This window comes from Notechis scutatus, chromosome 2 (assembly GCF_049901735.1).
Source record: "Notechis scutatus isolate UNSWTSFEM ecotype Mainland chromosome 2, rNotScu1.2, whole genome shotgun sequence".
Taxonomy (NCBI): domain Eukaryota; kingdom Metazoa; phylum Chordata; class Lepidosauria; order Squamata; family Elapidae; genus Notechis; species Notechis scutatus.
The window spans coordinates 72,029,343-72,047,164 of record NC_142010.1 but is presented as its reverse complement, the minus strand read 5'-3'; the positions used below and the strand labels follow the sequence as shown (position 1 = coordinate 72,047,164).

At 37.0% G+C, this 17,822-nt stretch overlaps 1 protein-coding gene and 1 long non-coding RNA gene across 5 annotated transcripts in view; one reads left to right on the top strand and one right to left on the bottom strand.

Moving 5' to 3' along the window:
- Nucleotides 1–1,351: 1,351 nt before the first annotated feature.
- Nucleotides 1,352–17,822, top strand: part of CYFIP2 (cytoplasmic FMR1 interacting protein 2) — a 63,287-nt gene continuing 46,816 nt past the window's right edge. For 2 of the 4 annotated variants that reach the window (XM_087955092.1, XM_087955093.1), the window contains exons 1-7: nucleotides 1,361–1,496; nucleotides 11,807–11,947; nucleotides 13,095–13,184; nucleotides 13,278–13,355; nucleotides 14,779–14,880; nucleotides 16,503–16,684; nucleotides 16,932–17,028. In XM_087955092.1, the coding sequence (XP_087811218.1) occupies nucleotides 11,831–11,947; nucleotides 13,095–13,184; nucleotides 13,278–13,355; nucleotides 14,779–14,880; nucleotides 16,503–16,684; nucleotides 16,932–17,028 (666 nt within the window). In that variant the 5' untranslated portion in view covers nucleotides 1,361–1,496; nucleotides 11,807–11,830. Of the gene's footprint in view, nucleotides 1,497–11,806; nucleotides 11,948–13,094; nucleotides 13,185–13,277; nucleotides 13,356–14,778; nucleotides 14,881–16,502; nucleotides 16,685–16,931; nucleotides 17,029–17,822 lie in introns of all 4 variants that reach the window. The other 2 variants (XM_087955091.1, XM_087955090.1) reach the window with 2 other exon arrangements.
- LOC148132081 (uncharacterized) lies at nucleotides 5,347–8,721 on the bottom strand. Its single transcript, XR_015747572.1, has 2 exons — nucleotides 7,649–8,721; nucleotides 5,347–5,737 (listed from the first exon to the last, which is right to left on the bottom strand). It is a non-coding gene; the product is annotated as an uncharacterized LOC148132081 (long non-coding RNA).

The window sequence follows — 17,822 nt, the reverse complement described above, 5'->3', positions numbered from 1 at the left end:
GTTTGTAGTAGTATCACAGGTTTATCAAATATTATATTTATTAATAAAGGTTTTCCCTTAGTGGCATTGAATTGATATAAAGCTGAGCCAAAGCAGGTTTACTAAAATTCTTTGTTAACCATTTGGGAGGGGATGTACACTTCTTTATGCTAGTTATTTTAGGGATGGTTTTAAATGATTGAATTATGTTTGAAAGGAATTGCTATTGAAGGATTTTGTATATAATTGCAATATGTTTTACATTATGCTTATACTTTAAAAGTATTATCCATTTTGAGCATTGTTAAAATATTAAATATGTTTTTTAAGGCGGGAAATAAATAATGGTTCTATACATATTTATAAAATGTGACAGAGTAGATATGCATTTAAAAGTCATCTGTATAAAAGTTTTCTTTAATTCTGTTAATGAATAAATCTAAAGTAAGAATATTAAAATAAACATGAACTTTGACGTGAAGTCAAAGTTATGTATGCACTGTTAATTAAAATGTTCCTGATTTATCTATGTTACATCACTCATATCCGGTTGCAATTCCAGTCATGTACTCAGAAAATTCTGTGTACAACCCACTGAAGCAACCCACTGAAGTCCAACTTGTGTGTCTTTCAGGTATGTTTAAATTCAATTCCCATAAACCCCTTCCAACATGGCAGAAGTTTATGGCAGGAAAGACAAAAGCCCATCTTTGGAGGACATCAGGTTGGAATACCATGGTTTCCCCCTGTCCAGTAGCCATAGAGACATTGTAGGTTCATTTTTTTTTCAGAAGGAGCTCTAGAATCGATTTCCTTCCAAAACATTTATTATAAAACGTTTAGTTATAGGAAGAGAAGATGTTTGGTGGGGGGGGAGTACTTGCATTAGTTTTAAAGGAAGTTCATCTTCCACATGTAAAATACAAGTTTGCTCATGACAAATGCAACTCTGTTCTTTTAGTCTGAGGATGAGGAAACCCTAAGATTTTCTATTAGAATTAGATAAGTGTGTGTGTGTGTGAGAGAGAGAGAGAGAGAGAGTGAGAGAGAAAGAGAGAGAGATATTTTTTAAAAAAGTATGAATGAATCCTTATCTGATTAACAGGTGCAACCTGTCTTCGGGACAAGAGTGTGGCTTCTTGAGGGTAAGCAGCCGGCGGACGGGCGGGGCATGCAGGCTGGCAAGCAATGGAGAAGTAGGTTTCTCGCGGCGGGTGGGAGTCGTTTTAGAGCAAGAGCTCAGAAAGTCTGCACCGGCTACAGCCCGGTCGGCTCCTGCTCTGCGTGTGCGAGAGAGAGAGAGAGAAAGAGAGAGACAAATAGATCCAAGCGGCAGCAGCAATCGAGGAAGGGGGAGGAGGAGGAGCAGGCTGTGGCGACGGAGGTGGAGACTGCCGAGTGGTGGCAGCGGCGGCGGCGGCAGCGTCGACGCTGTAGCATCCCTTCCTCTTTCTCCGCTGTAGCCACCGTTGAGCCCAGCCGCAGAGGCCCTGTAAGCATCCTTCCTCTCCCGCCAGGTAAGTAACGGGACTCTTCGCTATTTGTATCCCCGGGAACCTCGCGGCTTCTTCTTGCGGTGGGCTTGGAGAGCCACCATCGAGCACGAGGCGGGGACCCCGATATTGCCGCTCCGGCGGCGGCGGCGGCGAGCGAGCGAGCGAGCGGGGGCTGCTCTTCGGGTGAATGAAAGACGGGCAGACCTGCTGGCCACCGGGCTGGAAGCGGGGGAAGGGGCAGATGCGTGAAGGGAAGCGGGGAGAAACGCTACAGCGAGAGGCAAAGCCGCAGGTGTAGCTTTTGAGGAAGCGGGTGCTGGAACCGAGACTCTTCCCTCGGCTCCTCCGCCGCCCACCACCTTTCATTCATCCGCTTCTGGCCTCCTCCGTAACCCTTCCGATCGCTAGGCTAGGGCGGCCTTGGGTGGGTTGACGGGTGCGAGGGCGGCTGCCTGCAAGAGCTGACGGTGACAGCTTGGCTGCTGCAGGGCGGCTCAGCCCGAGCGGCAGAGGCTGCCCCGATTCAAGCCTTTCTGCAACAGGCTCTTAAGAGACCCCGGCTGAGGGGGGAGCGAGAGGAAGGAGGGGGCACCAGCAGGTGCGGCTGTCATTCTGCCGGGAAAGCGGGCCCTGCTAGCCCCCTCGGGAAGAAGGATTTTACGAGCGATATCCCAGAATGCTTAGAGATACCTATGCTTACGCATCGAGAGGCCTCCTTGTTTATAAGAGTGCATCAAGCAACTGCCATGTGATCAGCCTTTATTATTGATGTCTTTCGTGGAAAAATATATATATGTGATCCGACGCTGCGTTTTCCACGCTAATTGGATTTTTTTTGGTGTTAACACAAACACCCGTCAGATTGAATTAAGGGATGGCTTTGGGGGTTTAAATTAAACTGCCGGCAATTAGAAAGGAGCTTGCTACTTTAGTCTTTCTTTCAAAATAAATGGTGTGATGCATAGGAACAAACATCTGGGAGGGGTGGCTAATAGAAAATGCTCAAAGGAAATGGAATCGCAGCAGGTGTGTTTTTCAACTTGAAAAATAGAAAAAGATGCTTGGGTGGTTAAATATGAAAAATAAACGTAGTTATCTAAGTCAGGCTTATTCGAACATTTTTCTACCATCTTGTTCTTTGTTCTTTAAAGAAAAGGTTAGACCAATGGGCAATTTGGACTAGAATTTCAGAATTGGAATCTGAAATTGGCTACATCAAATTATTATTTTTATGTGTCATTTAAATTCTACCCTTGGGGATACCTTAAATAATACTATTGTAGCATCAAATGTATAAGGCAAGCTTTTGTGCCTATAAAACATGTGGGTTGGAAATCAGTGCCAAACAACAGCTAGATAAGGTTTGCAATGAATTGTACTGTCAATCACAGCTGAGATCTCTGAAATAAAAAGGGAACTGGACATACAGAAAGGAATAGTCTAGTGTAGTTTCATTAGGCTATTTTAAAGGTAGGCCCTGTGAAAGTTAAACAACCCAGATTTTGAAGTTTGCAGGTAAAAAACGAGATTGCTGTTAGTAAAATAGAAGGCCCCCTGAGCCATCTGTTGCTGTCACTATGGGGGCTTAGGGACTTCCCATCACAAAAATCTCAAGTAATGAGATTGACTTAATTACAGGAAGTGGAAAGCGGCATGCAGAGATCTGATGTTATTCCTAGGCTATTTCATTAGGAGAAACATTGGACCTTTGTGGATAAAAAAATGTTTTTGGCTGGTATAAGAAACCAGCTGATTTTAATCTGCATTGAAATAAAGCTTTAGCTAGCACCAGCTCTCAAAATAGAATAAATTCTCCAACCCAGTGGCCAAGAAAATAGTTTTATCCATACAACCAATCATATTCTTCCAGATTAGCACAATGAAACATAATTTTCAGAGTGTGCATTTGGGTATGTACTGATTAAGCACCTTTTTCTTCAAACCCATCTTGCTTTCCTGGAATCTTTTATTTGCCCATGAATGCTTTTCTTTGCCATTTGAGGCTCAGACCTATTCATATTTACATGGTGTGGTACTTATTGGATTAAGGAAGATTTTCTTCTAAATAACTTTCTGTCTCTTTTTGATTTTATTATGTTTTTGCCCTATTTTGGTACCAAGATGACATACAAGACTACTTACAATAATAAAAAACAATAAGTAAGGCTCCAAAAACATTTTATGCTATAATGAATAAAAAGCAAATGTGAAATTAAATTTCACTACAAGAGCCAAAAACTCAGCTTCATCTGTAGACTTTACATATTTATCAATGGTTCTTCGTTGTGAGAAAATATTCATATTAGGGCAAGAATTCAAAGTCACTTCTATAAGTTGAAAACCTTCCAGTGTGACTTTCAGTGAGAATCAGAATCAGTATGAGAAATTATATATACTATAGTCTGAAAAATACTATGTTACCATATATGTTTTTTCCATACACTCACCCCACACAGAACATTTTGGGGTACAGTCACTTTTTCTCAAGTTGTTTTCATAGGAGGTAAATTCATATGATGGAAACTTGCCACATGAAGATTCTAACTGTATAGAAATCAAAGTTATCTTGATAGGACACAGAAAGAAGCCAATGGTAATTTAAGATAAATTTTCATTGAATCCACTGTAAGGACTTTCATTGTGTCAGATTGGACTGTTGTTATATGTACTTCATTACTATGTTTGCAGGATATAAAAGGAACAGGGCCCTGCCAATGTACAGCTAACATTCGACGGAAGAGAAGCATCAGAGAAAGATGAATCATTGATTTGGTTTGAAAATTATATTAAATTGATTTAACCTTAGTTTTGTTCCCTGCCTTCTTTGGAATGGGCTTGAGGAAGAGAGCTTGCTTTTCTGAATCAAACAGATCAGGATTATTTATCACAATTCAGTTTTGTTTTGCTTCCCTAAACCTTGATCAACAGTTTGCATTCAACTATATTGTGAATCCTTTCATAAGTTTTAAATTCTGTTTTGCTTACACTGAAAAAAGTAAGCAAAAGAAAAGTACAAATAAATGCCGTATTAAAGACTTGATAGTGACAACAGAGCTATTTTTAACAGGAGAGAGGAAGAGAAAGAAGGCCCAAGTATTATAATATAATATAATTAAATGTTCTTTTTGCCTCTGTGAAAAAAAGAGGACTAATGGAAAAAAACTGACAGTAAATAAGCCATAATGACTACTTTACCCATAATAGTTATAGAAAGTGGATTTACAAACATCCAGAAAGTCAAAGGGAAAGCCAGCAGGGAAATTTGGAAATCACTGGGGATAAGTCTCCCCCAACAGCACATTGTCCCTCAGCTCCTCTGTGATCATGCTGTGCTAGCTAATTGTGCATCCTGCACACCTTCCCTGACCCACACAATGCCTTTCACGCTTACCTTTGAACCCTCTTCTCTCTGGCAGCGACACCAACCTGCCTGCAGTCCTAGGACTTGCAATTTCCTGCCAGCTTCTCCACTGATTTCTGGCAAGAAATTGCCTCATATCTCAAATATTTCTTCTTAAAATATAGAAAAATGTTTTCTCCCTGGAATTTGATAAACACCAAACATTTTTCTTGAAAATAATTAAGGAAATGGAAATAGAGTTTTTGGACTCTGTCTGAGAGGTATTGGAACCCAAGAAGTGGCATTACGTGATTTAAATGATAAAGAAATGATAAATGCATTTATTTAGTAGAAGCACACAATTCAAATTAAACATACTCCGTTCTACTTCAAAGATGGGTGACAAAGCCACAATAACCATCTGTTCAGTAATAGTTAATTCAATAAGAATGAAAGCTACATTAATGAAAAACTAAATTTTAAATGGATTTGGTATGCTCAATTTAGAACAATAAAGTAAGAAAAAAAAAGTCTACAAATATAGTAAGTTCTAATCTGAAACAAATGTGCACAAAATTACAGTCAAAGGAAGGAAATTGCATGTAAACTCTCCTGAGTTTGTTTGGGGAAGGAATGTGATTCTTTCAAGTAGATCAAGGGACAGCAACTTCTCTAGACCTCTAGGCCATAACAAACAATAAAGCACAGGCGTGTTCAGTTAAAATAAAAAAGGGAAGTTGGTAGGGCAGTTTTGAATGTACCAAATCTTTCTTGTTAGGTTCATCAATACCACACAGGTATGAAAAGGGATGGGATTTTGATGATGATGATGCAATTGTCATCTCTGTCCTCCGTTGGCTGTCCCCAGAAACTGATGAATTGGCATTCTTCCATGAGCTCATGCAAGACTGCGAAGTCTTAGCTACAGAAGGGAGAGCACAAGAGGTCAGGTTACTGTCTTAGAATAGATGGATAGGTGGGCTAGCTGATTACTTCTTCCATGTATATATTAACTACTTGGAATATTTAAGCAACTGAGAAATTAACTGTAAAAACTGAATTTGATGAAGTCTCTTTCTCTTAAGTACATGGAACTTGAACAAAATTCCAAGTAACATCCATGTTTGTTTTGTTAGACTTTCTTTTAACACATCAGACATCATAAGGGAAAGAACAAATTCCAAAGACAAAGTCAATTTGTAGGGACTGAGAAAGTTAGAATAGTTTCAAAAATATTTAACCATCATACTTCTTGAAAAAGAAATTTGCTAGATTAGATTCAAGACTAGTTCCTGTTTTAAACATGTGGGTGACACTTCTATGCTGCTTATCTGGGAATAAACTCTATCTGACACACTGTGATTTATTTTTAATTGAACATATTTAAGATAACCTTCATGTTCAATTTAAATTATTGTAGTGCCTTTCTCTGTTTTTCTAATTGATTGCATCTTGTATTTCTATATTATTATTCAAATCAGTAGAAAATTTTAAGATCTCTTCTGATGTCATAATTGTGGATTGTTTAGTTAATGCATAGTAGTTCCTTTCTCCTTATGTTTTCCCATATTTTGTTTTCCCATTCCTTGCCCTCCCCTATGATAAGAAGGGTAATAGCAACAAAAGTTAGAATGGAAACCATTTGTATCGAAATAAAACTGCCTAGATGATGGTAGCAATACAGTGCTTATTTCCATGTTTGGATTGTAAAAGATTGTTCTCTAGATCAGAGAAACTAATTGGTCTGTATGGCTTTTAGAAAATAAGTTTTGAGATTTGCATGGTTACGTCCCTGTCCTCAGCCAGCCACACCTTTTGGAAGCAAGTCCCATCCACACGTACTTTTCCACCATGTGATGGATAATTGAGGTATTTTGCATACTAATGTGTCATTCAGCAAAAGCTGTCTGAGACCATTGGGCCTAGTAACCCTCCTCTCCAAACTGAAGAAGAGGGATGACCTTGAAGACTAAGACCTGTATTAAACGCTGCTATTCCTTTTTCTGGAATGGCTCACCAAAAGCCTCCTGTCATAGTTCCCATGAATGATAGGAATGGGAATATATCCCCTGCCTCAATATTAGCTTCTTGAGATTTCCATATTCTCATACTCTCTATTCCATCATTCTGTAAATCTAGTTGCAAAAATATCCAGGTCGTTCTCTTGGTTTATCATTTGTATTTCCTTTCTAAATTTTAAAATCTAACCAGGTTTGGGTTTTTTTACATCAAGTGAAACATTCTTTTCTAACTATTGTCTTGACCTGTTACTTGCAAATCCACTTTCAACCCACCTCTATCTTGTCAGATAAAATTTGTTCTACATATGATATTTTTTCAATCACATCTTTTGGACATAGTCTTATCATGGAAGCAGATATCATTACTGACATTGTTATTATTGTGGCTACCATTTTCTGATTCCATTCTTCAAAAGTCATAACCATCTTGTTGACCTGTATATCTTTCCTCTACCCAAAATTTTGTCCTCTCCAGTGTCCAGTCAATCAAATTATGAGTTCCATGCAATCAAGTACTTCCAACCAAAATCAGCAAATTAATGTGCAAGCATGCAGTTTTTCTGGACTCATTTTTGGAATCATGAAATTCCATATCTTGTGAAAATCAAAATAAAATCTATTTCCCATGAAAAGGTGTTTATAATTAATTCAAAAATATTACTATAAAAGATTCAATATACCTTTTTTTTTTGGACCTTTAGTTGATATATAACTTTCTAAGATCAAAATCATGTTTACTTTTTGCTGCTTATTTCATATTTATAAACTTATAATTAAAGTATTCTTTCATCCAGAATTAAAAGCAGACTCACCTGACGTTTTCAAACTTGTCATTTTGAAGATTTCCAATAGCTTAGAAGTAGTTAATGAGCAATTTCCATGAGTGATTTGCAAAGTGCAGTTTGCAAACTTAGTGTCTTTTAAAAGTTTCCACTGTGATTGTGAGCAAGATGATGACACCAATTGTTTTTCAGTATTCAAATCTCAGAAAACCAATGTCCTACAGACTCCTGAGAAACAACTATCCGGAGCACACATGGGCAATCTTCCATCCTTATTTGGAGATGTTCCTAGGACCTATCCACTCACCAGTTCCTCCTCCTTTGCCATGGTCATTGGCTGTCCTTTTCCAGAGCTGTCTTCAATTCTCCATTCTTCCCCTGGAAGTCCCCACAAATACTTACATGTTTTAGTAACATTTGTTAGTTAGAAAACCTACCAAACTCTTTCTGAATTTTATGTCCCTTGTTTCCATACTGCAATTAACAAAAATGTATAAAATAAATGCAAATAAACTGAAGAATCCTGAATCAATATCAGATTCAGCATTTGAATGACAGCACAATTAAATTATGTGTTCCATGTAATTGAATACTTCCAACCAAAATCAGCAAATGAATGTGCAAGAATGCAGTTTTTCCAGATTCATGTAGTTCTTTCAGATGTCACCAAGCCAATTAAAGGTTTATTTTCCACTGGAGTTGCTGCTGCCTTAGATTGATACTAGAAGCACATGAAAGAGCTATGTTTTCTGAGCATCTCTGGAAAGTAATAACTGTACATTTTGGAATGAAGGAACCCCAAATTAATTAACTAGCTCTTCTGTGTTCATAAAGTAGCAAATTCATTCCAGAGATCCAAGCATATTACTGATTTCATTTGTTTTGTAGTGGCTGGAAATACTTGTATACTTATCTGTATGAAAAGAGGGTAGGTGAATCTCCATGGATTTGTTTTGTAATGAAGCCATAAATCACTCCAGATTGTACAGTGATAGTGCTTTCTGTGTTTTTGTATTTCCTGTACAAAAAGTAAAACAGCCTATTTTTCAAAAGTCCCTCTTTCAAGTTCATTGGTATTGAATAATCTTCATCTAACATCCAGCTGTTACATCTTGAGAATCTGGAGTTGCAACTGCTGTCTCTTGAGCATGATGATGCAGGAAGTGTTGCACTTATACATGAACCACAGACCTAACAGTTTATTTGCCTTTCCTCAACACCCCTTCCCCCACCATCCTGTTTTGTTCACTTTTGAGATCTCACTTCAATCAACCCTGCCTGGTTTAGGCCTACGAGGAGGCACAGATGGTTTCTGTTGGCTAATATTTCATGCTGACCTTTGATCGATGACCCCATGAACCCATTGCTGCAGCTTTGCAAAAGGGCAACTTTCTTTGGCTCGGATTGCTTGTGATAATAACTCTAACATTAACTGGCAGATGTTCTTCATTCATGTGAGAATGCTGGGTGGATCTCTTGCTCCAACAACTCATTTGCTTTTTTAGAAATCAAGAATTGGGAACACAAAGCTAGAAACTAGAAACTATTGTGGATTAAGAAACCTGATTTGTTTCTTTATTAGAGTTGTTAGATTGCCAAGTGTGTGTGTGTGTGTGTGTGTGTGTGTCTCATGTCCCTGTCCCTTTAACACAGCTTCTTTGTGGGAATAACATCGTAGGGAAATTTCCCCTGATGCAGAAGATAAGAAGCTTGTAAAGTCCCACCAATAAATTTTTGTGTCTTTAAATTGTTAAACTATAAAGATGCTAATAAAGAAGAGAAGCTTCATTTTTGCGAATCCTCATATATCATGATTTTTTGTGCAGTTTTGAAAGAGAAAAACTGCTTTCCAACTCCTATTTTAGCAATGCTTTTGCAAATAATATTTGAGGACAATATTTTATATATAACACATATGAACAGGATTGGGGGCACCATTTGACTTTTTTTGATACCCATCCATCCTTTGGAAACACTTCTGTTAGTTTCCATATCTTCCATACATTGTGGAGATATTTGGGTGGAGATAATTCCAACTCTTTTTTTTTTTTTTTCTTTTGATGAAACAGTTCTCTGCCTGCTGAGCTCTTTGAACTGCTTACTATGATGTTTAGGTTGCAATGAAATAGTAGTGCTTTTCTACATTGCCTCACATACCAGTTGAAAGAGACTGCTTTTCTGTGAAATTAGTTTCCAAATATATTTGAACATCTGCAAGCAGAAACCCCTCCCCTCCAAACGATTATACAAGAGATAAGATTGCTGTGAAAAAAACAAATGTCACCTCATTGCCTTCGAAGCAATATTATTATAGTGCCAATAATTCTCCAGGGTAATTGACTTTTATAATTAGGGTTGCTACCTTGGCATTGAAATTCAATATTTTAGTTTCTATCAATGTGCAGAAGCATTCAGATTAAGTTTTTTCAGATAAAATAGGAGGGCCCCATAGGTCATTTCCCTAAAACTCTCTTGCTTTATGCTATTATTTTCATGAAGCCTAGGTGAGCAGTTGCTTTGCTCAGTCACAGGAGAGAAATCATTCGATATATATCTTTGGATTGGCACACTCTTATTAGTAGTTTAGCTTATACCCTCTCTTCATTTGATGACCACTTCTGTTCCAATGATAGGGTCATAAGAAAAATGGTCACTAAGTGAACATATGACTGAGAGAGCTGAGAAGATCAGTAATTGTTGCCATCTTGTGCAGATAAAGTTCTCTCCTACGGTGTCTTTCCCCCTACTTTTTGCCCCTGTTGCAAGGTATGTCTTCCTGAGCTGCTTGTCTCTGCAGCTTAGCACTTTCTTAAAGTTCTAAGGGAAAATTAGTAAGATCAACTCTATGACCTTAATGAGCTGATTAGAACCCTGGGCTCCCTCTCTCTTGCTTCTTGAAACTGACCAGCTTTTAATCAGTTTCACACTGAAGTCACAAAGGTGCTTTTTCAAGAGGCAACTGGACTTTCTAGTTTTTCTTTGAAGACATTTCACTTCTCATTCAAGAAGCTTCTTCAACTCTGACTGGATGGTCAGAATGGAGAATGGAAGGATTTGTACTCCTTGCAGACAGCTAGTCAGTTGAATTCTTTTAGAGAGTCACTGAGGCCACCTGGAGGTTTATCTGTGTCCTCAGGGTCACCTGAGTAGTGCAAATGGGTGTGGAGCCTTCTTGAAAGGACTGTGTTGTAGACTGAAGATAGATGATGTTGTATCCCTCCCCCTCTCTTAAGAGAGGGCTGTTCAGTTTTGACATAGATGGCCTCTTTGACTCCTTTTTCCAACCAGTAGTCCTTTCTGTCCAAAATGTGGACTTTGCTGTCTTCAAATGCAGATGGACTGCTGAATCTTGTTCTGATGGGTTTGTTCTCCTACATTGTGCCATGCATTTATGAAGTGGTGTTTCGTTTCCCAATGTACAGATCTGCACATGGCTCATTGCATTGTACTGCATATACATTGCTCAGTTTGTGTCTGGGTGTTTTATCCTTGGGGTGGACAAGCTTCTGTTTTAGTGTATTCTTGGATTTGAAGTATGCACATATGTTGTGTGAGCTGAAGATCCTCCTGAGCTTTTCCGATAATCCTGCAACGTATGGAATGACAATGTTGCTTTGTTTATTGTTCTCTTCATTGTCTGTTATGGACGAGCTCCTGTAGGGTCTTTTTTGAGATTTGATGAAGGCCCACTTAGAATAGCCACATGTTCTGAAGGCTTCCTTGATATGTTTTGGTTCTTTTTCTTTTCCATATTTGCTGGTAGGCAGGCTTTCAGCTCATTGGTGTAGGGTGGTGTAGGGTTCTCATAATTCCCATTTTGTGCTCCAGTGGGTGGAAGGAATCAAAATATAAATATTGATCTGTGGGGAGGGGGGGGTTTACTGTAAACTAAATGTTAAGGCTACTGCTTTCCTTCAAAGGAAAACCAGAAATCCAGTTGCCCTTTGAAAAAGCACCTTTGGAACATGACCTGGAGGATAGAGAATTTCCAAGGACAGTTTCACACTGAAAGCTCTTGTCCTAAACATCACCCAGCTGACCTTTTGCCTAAGGTGGCACTAGAACTCATAGTCCCCATCAGAAACAGTCATGTTTTGTATTGTTGCCTGATTTCCTTCAGTACTCATTCTATAGTTATATATTTCTATTTCAGTCTCACAATGTAAGCAGTTGTTATTGTTGTTTTAGCGGTGAGTCTAAAAGCTGGGAACCATGACAACTCACGTAACCCTGGAAGATGCTCTGTCCAATGTGGACCTCCTGGAGGAGCTGCCATTACCAGATCAGCAGCCATGCATTGAGCCACCTCCATCATCCATTATGTACCAGGTAACCAATATTTCCTTAGAATCATACCTTAAAGTAACTCATCAATCATACTTTGAAGAGAAGAAGAAAGTTTGTCAATGGGGAAAATATTGGAGAATTCCAAGAGGCAGATAGAATAATGTGGAAGAGGACAAGTAAAAAAAAGAAGTAGGATAAGAACGTTAGCCATGTGATAGTTTGGCTGTAAAGCTGTATTCTCATTTAGTGGCATGAAAGCAAGTTAATATTTTTTTGTACTCATATCTTCCCTCCTCCAGGAATTTGGAAATTTTTGGTTCTTCTTTCATTTTAATTTCTTACGAATTTTGTTTGAATCTGATGGAGAAAGATTAGTGGGAATTATATGGACTGGCTTCTTTTGACAAAGCATTTAAAATTAGTTGTTATGCAGACTTTTAAGAGATACAAGCTTGGCTAAATTTACTGGTTTCCTCCTAATATCAAAATACGTTTTTGCTGTTATGATAAACACAAGCCATAGTTTGTTATAGAACAGTTCTATTGCTGCTGCTTCAAAGTTCAGCAAATCTATATATTCATATAGCAGTACTTCTTAAAGTGTGATCTTAGGATTCCCATCAAACAGTTGTGAGATGCTCTAGTATCAATTTCATTTCTACCAATGAATGCAAAAATGTTATTTTTTAATAAGGTAAATATCAATAAATATATTATAAAAATGTTTTTTTAAACTTTCCCCTCTGGGTTTTGCATGTGAACTAAAAAGGGATTTTGTAGTTATGTATATACCCAAGTGATCAAATGTGCAGTTATCATTATATAATGCACTATACACTTGATCTTAGCCAAGCTTAGTTAAATCACTAAATCACTGTAAAGCTAATATTTTTTTTATTGTTTTATTTTTTTCTTGCTTTATTCTGATTTATCTTATTGGTACAGTAGTACTATTCACTAACAGGTTTTTTTTATATTGAGATAGATAGGTAACTACATTCTGTTACCTGATAACTGTTTTATAGCTGTTTAATTTCTTATGCATTATTTCTATAAAGTGTTATATTTTTCATTTTAACTGGTTTCACATTGCTAAGGTAACTCCTACAATAGGACAATGGAAAATCTCTGAAAACAAATGAAAACCCAAATAAAAATAATATTTAACTATTTCTTTATCTACTTTCAGGCCAACTTTGATACAAATTTTGAAGACAGAAATGCTTTTGTAACTGGCATTGCTAGATACATTGAGCAAGCAACAGTGCATTCTAGCATGGTAGGTATCAGGTGATCCAGAGCTGACTAAGGGGATGCAGGGTAGACTGTTATGTGACAACTAGTGCTATTACATTGTCCAAATGTGTTTCAGAATGAGATGTTGGAGGAAGGGCATGAATATGCAGTAATGCTTTATACTTGGAGGAGCTGCTCCAGAGCTATTCCCCAGGTAAGATGTCAAGTTAAATTGTAATACACTTCAATTAGAGAGAAGTTTCTGTCAAGAAGAAATTGAAATATTCTCTAAGAATGCTATAAGCTTTTCTTTTTCTCAGAAGACACTCTAATAACTTATAGGACCCAAAGAAAAATGACCCATTGTGACCAGCTTTTTACTACCTGTGTTTCCAAAGGAACAAATCACTAATAAATAAGCATTCACTCAGATGATTTTATTTCTTATTTAAACCTACTATGGACAGTGTAGTGCTGGATTAGAGTGTAAAGACACAGGTTGTAGTCTACTCCAAGCACAGATTCTGGTTGGGTGAATTTGGGCCAGTCAACCTCTAGACTAGGAAGTTGAAAAAAAATACTACAAACTCACTTTGGACCATTGGGTAAATTACACTCCATAATCTTCAGTTAAGAGAATTTGATCCTGTAGTTAATTGACTTGACACTTGATAGGTAAACCAAAATGCCAAATCCAGTCTAAACATCTGGCTGACTGCGCAACCAACCATAATAATCTATTTTGTGTTATAATGTTAGATGAATAGAATAGAATAGAATAGAATAGAATAGAATAGAATAGAATAGAATAGTTTATTGGCCAAGTGTGATTGGACACACAAGGAATTTGTCTGGGTGTAAATACTCTCAGTATACATAAAAGAAAAGATACATTTGTCGAGTCAAGAATCATAAGGTACAACACTTAATAATAGTCATAGGGTACAATAAGCAATCAAATCATACCAGGAAACAGTCAATATAAATCGTAAGGATACAAGCGACAAAGATACAGTCATACAGTCACAAGTGGGAGGGGATGGGTGATAAGGAGTGATGTATCTAGAATAGTATGCATAACTAATAAAATACGTAATAAAATCAACAAATACAATTATAGTAAGTCAAATGCATTATTATGCTTTTCCCCAGAACATTCATATCAAAGAGGCTGGAATGAAGAAATGGGTTTTCAGCAAGCTAAATGTAAAAGACAAAAGTATTTGGCTTCTGAAAAGCTTGTGAATGCTATTCTTTGGCAAAAAATATATATATAAATTAATGTAATAAATGAAGTAAGCATCAGCAACATTGGTTCATTCTGATCTAGAGAACAAATTGTATATAAAAGTGTCATCATGTAAATGATGGAATATTCCTAGTACTAATAACTGTCTGACAATTTTGCATTTTTCTCATTTAGAAGCCTTTTATCTGACAACTGATTATGATTTGTCTATGAAAGCCCCTCCCATTCTAAATTGGTTTTATCTGAAAAGCACTCCAAGATCTTTTGTTTTTGCTACGTCAGACTTTTAAAACTGACCCTTTAAAAATGATCTTGCTCTATGTCCCATGGATCTTCTTCATCATGTCCATGAGGACTACTAATATCAAATTGTTATGTTAACTTTCAGGTAAAGTGTAATGAGCAACCAAACCGAGTAGAGATTTATGAGAAGACAGTGGAAGTCTTAGAGCCAGAAGTGACAAAACTCATGAAGTTCATGTACTTTCAGGTAGGTGTTCCAAATTCCTATGCTTCACTTGGGTCCTCTTCACTTATTATTATGAAAAACCCTGGGTGTAAGATACTGTACAAATAAAAGGTCAATATAAATATAAATAGGTCTTCTATTGGTCCAGAGTTACCCTGTGGTAAGATGGGCAACTAATAAATTTGATAAATAAAATAAATAAAAAAAATATCATTTTTTCAGTAAACTTACCCAAGACATGATGATTTTGCTAAGTGCTATTGTTCTTTTTCCTACATGGTATCTTATTTTGATTTAATTTGTAATTTGTAATTTAATTTGTAAAAGAGGGCAGTATATCTAAAATTGTATGAACAAATTTCTGCTGACTGTATAAATTGTTTTGAAAGACACAATATTCTCCAGAGGCAGATTTGATGGGTGTCGGGAAAAGCTAGCATTCAATCCGTTTGCCATTTTGTCAACAAATGAATGTTATCGGATGCCACACAGACAGTACTCAAGTTCTTGTCAATATTGGCTGACCTTTCCTTCTGCTTGCCTAAAAAAACTAGTTACACAGATGTGGGAAAACCATTCTCTAATCTAATGTGAGGTACATTGTGGTCGGTTTTGAAAGATGTTTAACTGCACCGCAAATCATAGTCCAAATAAGCAAACCCAAGGACATGGCCCCGGATAATGAAAGCCTTTTAAGTTGGAAGATAATATGATAGAAATAGACTAAACTAAAAGTAACAGGAGAAATATTTTAAATACTTTATATTTTAACAGTATCATAGTTGTGGGCTACTCAAGTGCACAAACATACAATTAGGTGATACCATCGAAAAAAATATTATGGTGTGGTGGTCACTTTTTGCATAATTGTGTCACATGAAGCACCATCCTGCTCAGATACATTTCACGATCTAGTGCAAACTGAGGAAAATATTTGCTCAGTTAAATTCTTTAGAGGAGTAGTAAATAACAAAATGTCAGTTTTCAAACAGATAATTTGGTGAGGCTTTAAAGAAAAAGTCCAACTACCAAATGAAAAAAAATCAGAATCAAGGCCAGAACTCTCAAAATTCAGCCCCATACCATGGAGACAGCAGGCTAATGGTGGGTGCTAAAGAAAATATCTCCAATGTGTACTTTCTAAAAAAAAAAATAGAAACAACGAAAGCAAGATATGCATCATGCCAAAGGCAAAACCAGGAAAAATGGAAGTTAGCCACCACACACATATTCATAAGGAAAACAAGGCATAAGAGCTGGTATACAAAAACAAATGCTTCACAATGATACATTTAGCATAGCCAAAAGAATCCCTTCTTTTTCAATTCTCCAAGCACTAGGAAGCTTCCTAGTATTTTCTCAGCTTGTTTGGAGTATTTTCTGGATGTCACAGTTTGGGCCAATTTCCATTTTTAGTTTCTTAGAATGTTTCACTAGACCAGGTATGTTGAGGCCAATAGATTAACTGGATGAATAAACAACAATGAATTAACTCTTTAGGAGGTGGAAATAAAGCAGGTTCAAGCTTAGATCTGAGATAGTGGAATTTCAGGCACTTAATAAAGCCTCATTTCTCACCCATTATTGACAGTTCCTCCCTTTTTACTCCTTCTTTAAATTACTGCTGTCTTACTATTTCTTAGAGAAAGGCCATTGAACGATTCTGTGGTGAAGTCAAGCGTTTGTGCCATGCAGAGAGAAGGAAAGACTTTGTTTCAGAAGCGTATCTACTGACATTGGGGAAGTTTATCAATATGTTTGCAGTCTTGGATGAATTGAAGAACATGAAGTGCAGTGTCAAAAATGACCACTCTGCTTACAAAAGGTGAGATTAATACATACATGTGTATTTTCATAGGGCTTATTGCTGGGATAAAGATCCAAAGTTAATAGTATTTAGTCAAGAGGCTTCTAAATCCTGTTTTGTGTCAAAATATATTTATGGTGGAATAAAGATAATGAAATGACACTCTTGTATTGCTTTTGTGCTCTGTTTTATAAGTCTGTGTTACTCAGCAATATGCTAGTATGATGTTCCAACTTATCAACAAAATTGATTTTCTCTTTTTCAGAGCAGCCCAGTTTTTAAGAAAAATGGCTGATCCTCAGTCTATTCAAGAATCACAGAACCTGTCCATGTTCCTAGCAAACCATAATAGGATCACTCAGGTAGAATGTTTTCTTTTATCTTTTTTCCCACATATTATGATATTTAAATAAGTTTAACCTGACATGTATGCTTTGGACTTGAGTCTGGAGAACATAGTACATCATAAGAAATATATTTATAACTGTTAGGCCTTATTTGTATTTGGGACTTTGGGCCTTATTAAATGCAAGTTGTTACATAGGAAATTAGTCAGCTTGGACTATTTATGAAGCACTGGGCATTATGAAATCAATATAGATGGCACTTATACATCAACTCCATTAAATAACAAACACTGTGCTATGAAATAGCAAATTTCGTGCAAGGCTTTTAACCACATTTCCATAGCAACCAAATACTGTGTTTTTTATTCAATACAACAGATGCATTCACACACACATACACACATACAAATACATAGAAACACACATATACACAGAAAGAGCGAGAAATGCATAGAGTCAGGAATACACCCTGATAATAATCATTTGGCATAATCCACTACTAAATCTCTTGTCCCTATACCATTTCAACAAAATAATATATATATAGCTCAGGGTTGAACTATGGAGTTCTTGCTGCTTTCTGAGCTAGGTTGTTTGCTTACCAACATTTCATTATCCAACTCGGTAACATCATCAGTGTCACTGAGAGTAGGGTGTGCTGCCTGTTTATGTATAGTAATTTGCCCTGTGTCAGGGTTTGGTTTTAGTTTTTTGCAGAGGGGAGGTGTTGATAGAGGATGACAGAGAAAACCAAGAACTCCACTTCATTTTTTTATACAAACACTTAAATTATTGCTTTTGCAGCCTTT